The following is a 7,634-nucleotide window of genomic DNA, read 5'->3' on the forward strand; positions in this document are numbered from 1 at the left end:
TCACCTCAGCCTCCCAAAGGCGCAGGATTACAGGCTGAGCCACCGAGCCCGGCTTCCCTTTTTTCTTTTTTAAAGAAATCCCTGACTAATCTCTTTCTCAGTCTAGGGAAATAATTCTACAGGAAGCATAATTGCATTCTATCACTTTCTCCCTAAAAATGTCAGATGAAGTAGACTGAGTATAAACCTCAAATCCCCTAGCCCCCATCTACCATCACGTGTACCCAGGATGTCATGGGCACAGAGCTACCCCTGCACAGGAGAGAAGACCCCTGCAGGCCAGAAAGCACGTCCCCTAACTGGCCCGAGGCAGACGAACTTACAGGTAATGAGGAGCCAATTTTTTCCATATATTCAATTTCATAGGAGTTTCTGTAATCCAACTCTGAGGGGAAAAAAAAAAAGCAAGGTTAGTGCCAGAAATAAATGGGAAGATTTGGGCCAGGCAGGGTGGGGCCTCAGATAAGGCTCTGGGCTTTCTGAGGGTACCCAGTGACTAGAGAGACTTCTGATACAGTTCAAAGGGGAGGTTCAACTCAGGTGTTTTCAGATAATGCATAAACTTCTTGCACAAAAGGGGTTTCTGTCATAAAGGAATCAGAAAGCGTCTGGAGGATATTCATGCAAGGCATGACCATGAACAGGTCTGCATGTGGATGGATCTGAGCACTCTACACTGACTATTCACATCATTTAAAATAAGTGCACATTTGGTGCTGGTTTTCTCTGTAACTCTCACGTGCAACACGTGGAATAAGGCATCCTGATTACATCTTCCATCTGGACCCATACTTCCTAAGAATTCACCTCCTGCTACCCTCTGAAGCAAGGGAAGAACAATATTGTGCCTTCAGCACTGTTGGTAAGAAAAGCTTTGCAAGTCACCTAGAACATTACCCAACATTCTACCAGTGTCTACAGTGCTGGGCTGAATCAAATGATCAGATGCGAAGACTATGAAAGTCAAATTAGAGGGAGAAATCACCTATTTCAATTTGATTAATGACTTCAGTCTGCAAAGAAAATTCCAGACACTCAGTGGAGACTAGAAAGCCCACTGCCTGCCTCAAGTACCTGGACAATGTTATGGGGAAATTCAGCTCTAACCCGACTGAACTCCCTGTGCACTTACTCTATGTCTCTTCTTACTCTATGGAGCACCTACTCTATGTCTCTTCTTACTCTATGGAGCACCTACTGTATGTCTCTTCTTACTCTATGGAGCACCTACTCTGTGTCTCTTCAACCATAGTGAATACCGTGGTGAATGAGACCAGAACGGACTTCTGTCCTCACAGAAGCCTCAATCTAGAGCTACCAGATGCCTTTTTTCCACTTAAAAAGAAAACCAGAATGGGACAAGTACCCTGCTCGGAAACTAACTGTGAAAAAACATCGGTGGCAATCCATCAAGCTTAATGCCTGGATTTTTTTTTTTTAGATGAAAAAAATATAAATAGTAGTTCTGGTTTGATGCTCCTTTATTTCTGCTTATTGTTGAAGGCATCACTGAAATAATGCCTCTTTAACATGAGCTTTAAAATGAGCTATTTCCTAGAAGACTTTCTTAAAACCTACAAACGTGTGCGGTTGAGGCTGAATAATCTCTAGCACTTAAACACATGGGTAACTTTTTAGGAATCTCTGAATCTCCCTCCCTATATCCTTCTAGTAGGCATGGCCTGCTCTTAGGACTGAAGACAGTCTTGAGGAATAAAGGCCAGAAAGACTTCCTGCATCCTGAATGCTCACATTTGGTTTTGCTGTCACTTAGAAACCACAGAGACTATAGCACAAACAACTCACCACTGGGCTAGAGCTTAGAAAATGTGTTTCTAACTGTCAGGCAAGCCTGTATCCCAGGGTGTGTCCCAACTTAAGATACAGAAGTATTCATTTATAAAGACTTAATGTCCAGCTGGGCTCGGTGGCTCAGCCTGTAATCCTGCGCTTTGGGAGGCTGAGGTGAGTGAATTGTCTGAGCCCATGGGTTTAAGACCCACCTGGGCAACATGAGACCTCATCTCTACAATAAATCAAAAAATTAGCCAGGAAGTAGTGCGCGCGTGTAGTTCCAGCTACTCGGAAGGTCGAGGCGGAAGGATCGCCGGAGCCCAGCAGGTCGAGGCTGCGGTGGCCGGGAGCGTGCCACTGCACTCCAGTCTTAGTGACAGAGTGGGACTCCAACTCAAAAAAAAAAAAAATAAATAAGTAACGAGAAGTATGAGACTTTTGGGTCTCTTCCGGATCGATCACTTTCTAGGTAAAGAACCCCAGGACTATCATTTCATTGTTCTTATAGACTGTTTAAGTTGAGAAGGTCCTAGTGAACCAGCTGCTGCTTTAAGAGAAATCTCTCAGCACACTCCAAAATGGAACAGAGCACCAGGGATATACCAATCAAGCAAGGAAATACCACAGAGATTTTCTAGGGACCTGTGGTCCCAGGTGTGTGCTCAGCTCTGGTTATCAGCTTGCCTCAAGCAAGGTGCCCAACCTAGAAATTCAGCTTGCTTCCCAGCAGCTAAATCTGGTTGAGTTTCAGGTCACCAAGCTCACTCATCTCCTTCTTTCCTACCTGTCAAGATGGGGTCCCTTCCCACTGTCCAGTGTCCCTCATTCCTTCAGAAGCAGCAATGGACCCAGAGAAATGTCTACATCTGTAGGATGCCTGGTTTCAGCAGGTCCACACTCAATCCCAGATGAGTGGTGGATTCCTGGAGAGGCTTCCCTTCAGGATACACCCTGCTTCTTCCAATCACAGCCATTTTGGGTCCTCATTTACAGTTTACAAAAAGGCCTTGACAGGATGTAAGAAAAATAAATACTTCTGCGTTTCATCTTGGGTGATCGCTAATATTTGGAGGAACCATCTTCCTAAAGTTCGTTTTCAAACTCACTCATCTGCTTCAAATTCTAAGCTTCAAGGAGCAGGCATGAGGGGGTGAAGCCATATCCAATTTTAGCCCCATTTTCACACCATGCCACATGCAGCTGGCATTCAAGGAAGGGTAACACCAATATACCAAGTGGCACGGCATCTTTACATCTAAAGGAAAAGGACCTTGCTATAACACGTGGCTGCTCCTAGCTGAAGAGGCTCAAAGTTATTTTTCAGTGGTCCTGTTCATTTTCAAGAGCTACTTCTGGTAATTGCTTCCTACTAGGGCATTTGCACAGTGAGACGGCTTGACAACTGAGTTCATCTGACTAATCGCTAGAGATTTGCTAGGGAACTCGAAGGAGTCCTGTTCCGAAGCCAGAAGGATGCTGCTGAGTCTCAGGTCTTCACTCCCAGATCAGGGCAGCCAACTCACCCAACCTCGGGCCTGCCAGCTTACCTACCAAATGGAGTTCAAAGTGCCTACATTTTGTAGGATAAAATGAAATGCTGTATGATAAAAGTCCTACTACGAGTCATACAAATGTAAAGAATTATGACCAGATATATTACTGCTCATTGCTAACATTTCTGGAAACTTTTAACATAAGTGGCCTTGTTCGGGAAGAAGAAAAGAGCCCTGGGGAAGGGGACAAGGAGCTGCTCTCAGCTTCTTCACTGTGGCCCTTCTAAACGTCTGTAGCATGACTGTGACAAGGTCCACCATTAAAGAAGAACTAGGCTCCTGAGAAGGACACTTTCCTCTCTATTGGGTATGGGAAGGAGGGGCTGACGCAGCTGTGTTAAGGGAGACAAGGAAACCACATGACCCCCAAAGAGTCACCCAGACTTGTAAATCTAAGGACAAATGCCCTCTCAGCAACTCTTTGACACAAACAAGAGGGTCTCAGGGTGTACAGCCCAAAGGTTCCTGGTATTTTCATTCCTAGGGGTCACAAGAGTTCAGTTTTGTCCCACTGCACCCTGTTTTAAAGCATGTTTCCTAAGCAAGCGTGCAAAGAAAATCATTTAAAATTTTCAGTCTTGGTGTTTTGTTTTTTTTTTAATCAGTGTTACCACAGTGAATTGACATTACTACAGCCCAAAAAGGGTATTTTAGTCACCCGGGCCCCTTTCTAAACTAGTTCCACTCATTCAGGCTTTTTGAAATACTAATGACAACTTGAAACTCTTCAACACTGTTCTTTTGGACCAAGTAGGAAAGGATGACTATTTCAGTACCCTCGTTCAATAGATGAGGGCATGAGGCCTGGTCCACGCTCCCACCCACAGCACAGCAACACAGAGCACAGCTGTGAAGTCAGGCAGACTGGGTTCTCCATGGATTAGTCCCACAACACTGCAGGCGTCATGAACAGTGTCAAGCCTGCTTCCTGGTTCTTTTTTTATAAAGATGTGGGGTACAATTCAGGGTTAGGTATACAAACACTGATTATACAGGTACCCTTGTTGATGAGGTATGCCCCATGTTTCCTGGTTCTTAAAGTGGGAAATTGTAGAAATCCACTACATAGAGCTGAGAAGATGAAATAAAAGTCTCTGCACAGCTCACAGTAAATGCTCAACCACTTTATATATACATGATGGCATGTTACTCAGTCGTAAAAAAGAACAAAATCATGAACTTAACAGCAACCTGGATGAACTTAAGAGTCTCTAATACTGAGTGATCTTTCACAGAAACAAAGAACTGAGTATCACATGTTCTCACCCATAAGTGGACATTGAACAATTATCATAATACTATAAGAAAAGGATTGGCAGTAGTGGGAAACTGCTGGGAAGGGAGCGGGGAAGCGGGATTGGCAGTAGCAGGAATCTACCTGGGGAAGGGGAGGCTATACCTCATCAACAACGGTACTTGCATAATGAACATTTGTATACCTAACCCTGAATTGCACCCCACATCTTTAAAATTAAAAAAAAATTTTTTAATTAAAAAAAAAGCTCAACCACTGACAGTTCCTGCTTTATTATTGTTAACCATAGAATTACTATTATCGTGAATATGTGTTCAAATAGTCATTACTATCTCTAACCCAACACTTCCTTTTCCTGTGGTTGGTGACCTCAATGTGAGAAAGTCTCAGATCACAGCCATGGACCTGCACAGATGCACTGTGATGAGCACAACAGCACCCCCAGGTAGTGTCCGGAACTACAACTGTTGTCGCCACATTGATGATGGATTTTTGACTGTCTGCCAGCTAAAATTTTAGTCATGACTTCTCAGATCTTCATAATTGTTTTCTTAGGAGGCAGATTTAACAGTTTTGTTCCAAACTTACACATTTACTTACTTGTTGAATTCTTTACAGAAACAAACAATTGTCAACTATGTCACTCACCTAATGAGTTGTCTGTTTTGGTACAATGTAAAAGATGAACAAACAGATATTACCATTGAATAAGGTACATATTCGTTTCAAAAGTACTATTAGGGTTTTATATATTTTTTTTTTTTTTGAGTTGGTGTCTTACTCTGTCACCCAGGCTGGAGGGCAGTGGCATAATCATAGCTCACTGCAGCCTCAACCTCCAGGTCTCAGGCAATCCTTCTTCCTCAGCCTCCTGAGTAGCTGGGACTATAGGCGTGTGCCACCATGCCCAGTTTTTTGCTTGTTTGTTTGTTTTTGGTAGAGACAAGGTCTCACTATGTTGCCCAGGTTGATCTTGAACTCCTGGGCTCAAAGCAACCCCCTCACCTCAGCCTCCCAAAGTGCTGGGATTACAGGCTTGAGCCACCACGCCTGGTCAGAATTTTATTTTCTAAGGAAAAAAAAAGCATGGATTTGATTCCTGATGATAAAACTAAACACATACACACATCAAAACCATACGCCTTTTGATCATGTGCCAAGTCCAGGCCGGTTTCTAAATGTTTCTCTGACATTTAGAAATTTCTTACTGAGCTCAACAGACACGAACCAGCAGGAAACCATAGGTGCTATCAAATGGCCAAGTCCAATGCATGGGCTCAAATGTTCCTTGTTGCTTCTAGGATGTAAAACCTCTTCCCCCTCTACCTCCACTCCTGAAGTAGGTGATGCCTGTTGCAAAGATCAAATCATCTGAGTTGCCCCTGAGCTATTACCTGCTTGTATTTACCTTTATTCCACCAACCTGTTTTTAGCCCCTACAAAGTTCAGCATGCTGTGGGAACAAAGATGAACTAGACAAAGTTCTTGACTTTGAAAAGCACACAATCCATTCGGGAAGCACACAATAAAATCAGGAAGCAAGAAATGCACACATATCATCATTACGGTGTTATGTGCCCCTAGTTGGGCCTGACCAAGCATTGAAGGCAAGCAGAGCTGGAGTGGATGCCTAGGGAAAGGCTGACAGGGCAGCACTAAGGCAAGGGTTGGAAACAGGGAGTGAGGTGGGGGGGGGAAGAGTGGAAGGACATTCCAGCATGTGGGCCAGCAGCAGCACTGCAGAGGTAGCTGAGTGAGGGATGTCCAGGGAGAAGACTCAAGTCTTAGGTGTGGGTGCAGAGGAAGAAAAAGACTGAAGGGAAGCTGAAGTCAGATCTTAGGGCCTCTGTCAGATTAAAGCCAGATGGTCACTTTCAGGCCTCTCAACTCCCAAAGCCAGAGGGCCAACCTGACAGCAAATCAAAAGGCTCTATTTTGCAGAAAATAAAATGCTACAGCCAGGCTCGGTGGCTCAGCCTGTAATCCCGCGCTTTTGGGAGGCTGAGGTGAGTGAATTGCCTGAGCCCGCGGGTTCGAAGACCCGCCTGGGCAGCGAGACTTCATCTCTACAATAAATCAAAAAATCAGCCGGGCGTGGTGGTGCATGCCTGTAATTCCGGCTACTCGGAAGGCGGAGGCGGAAGGATCGCCGGAGCCCAGCAGGCCGAGGCTGCGCTGGCAGGGAGCGGCCACTGCACTCCAGTCTGGGCGACAGAGTGAGACTCCAACTCAAAAAAAATAAAAAATGCTACAAAGTATATGAAATTTGGATCATCTTTTCATTGTCAAACTTAGGAAGGCAGCTTTGTGTAGTAAGAAGCAAAATATCCAAAATTCTGAAAAATATGAAGTGGATCTCACCATAAATGTGGATTGGCACCATTCTGAGATCTCGTGGGCACAGAGTAAACCACGGAAAGAGGCCTGACCCCAGAAGAGCCACCACAGGAAGCGTTTGAGTTTCTAAGTTACAACTAAAAACTACCTGAGTTGCGTGCAGTAGCTCACGCCTGTAATACCAACACTTTGGGAGGTGGAGGCAAGAGGACTGCCTGAGCCCAGGGGGTTGAGACCAACCTGGACAACTTGGCAAGACCTCATCTCTACAACAAATCAAAAAATTAGATGATCGTGGTGGTGTGCACCTGTAGTTCAAGCTCTTTAGAAGGGTGAAGTGGAAGGATTGCCTGAGTCCAGCAGGTCAAAGCTGCAGTGGCCGTGATTATGCCACTGCACTCTAGGCTGGGTGACGGTGAGACTCTGACTCAAAAAAAAAAAAAAACAAAAACACCCAACAACAACAAAACACCTGCACATCCATTACACACTGCCCTGCATAGATGCAGAGGGAGCCCATTTAAAGGAGACCTTAGTCCCTTATTAGCAGCAAAGAAATGGAGACAAAGCCGGGCTCGGCGGCTCAGCCTATAATCTCGTGCTTTTGGGAGGCTGAGGTGAGTGGACTGCCTGAGCCTGCGGGTTCAAGACCTGCCTGGGCAGGCGAGACCTCATCTCTACAATAAATAAAAAAA

At 44.9% G+C, this 7,634-nt stretch overlaps 1 protein-coding gene across 1 annotated transcript in view; it reads right to left on the reverse strand.

Annotated features, from left to right (window-relative positions):
- Nucleotides 1–7,634, reverse strand: part of TACC2 (transforming acidic coiled-coil containing protein 2) — a 56,393-nt gene that overhangs the window by 27,064 nt on the left and 21,695 nt on the right. The window contains exon 7 of the mRNA XM_021718600.1: nucleotides 324–385. Within this exon, the coding sequence (XP_021574275.1) occupies nucleotides 324–385 (62 nt within the window). The remainder of the gene's footprint in view (nucleotides 1–323; nucleotides 386–7,634) is intronic.

Source organism: Carlito syrichta, unplaced genomic scaffold, assembly GCF_000164805.1.
Source record: "Carlito syrichta isolate Samal-C Ts95f unplaced genomic scaffold, Tarsius_syrichta-2.0.1 Scaffold312962, whole genome shotgun sequence".
NCBI classification, from domain to species: domain Eukaryota; kingdom Metazoa; phylum Chordata; class Mammalia; order Primates; family Tarsiidae; genus Carlito; species Carlito syrichta.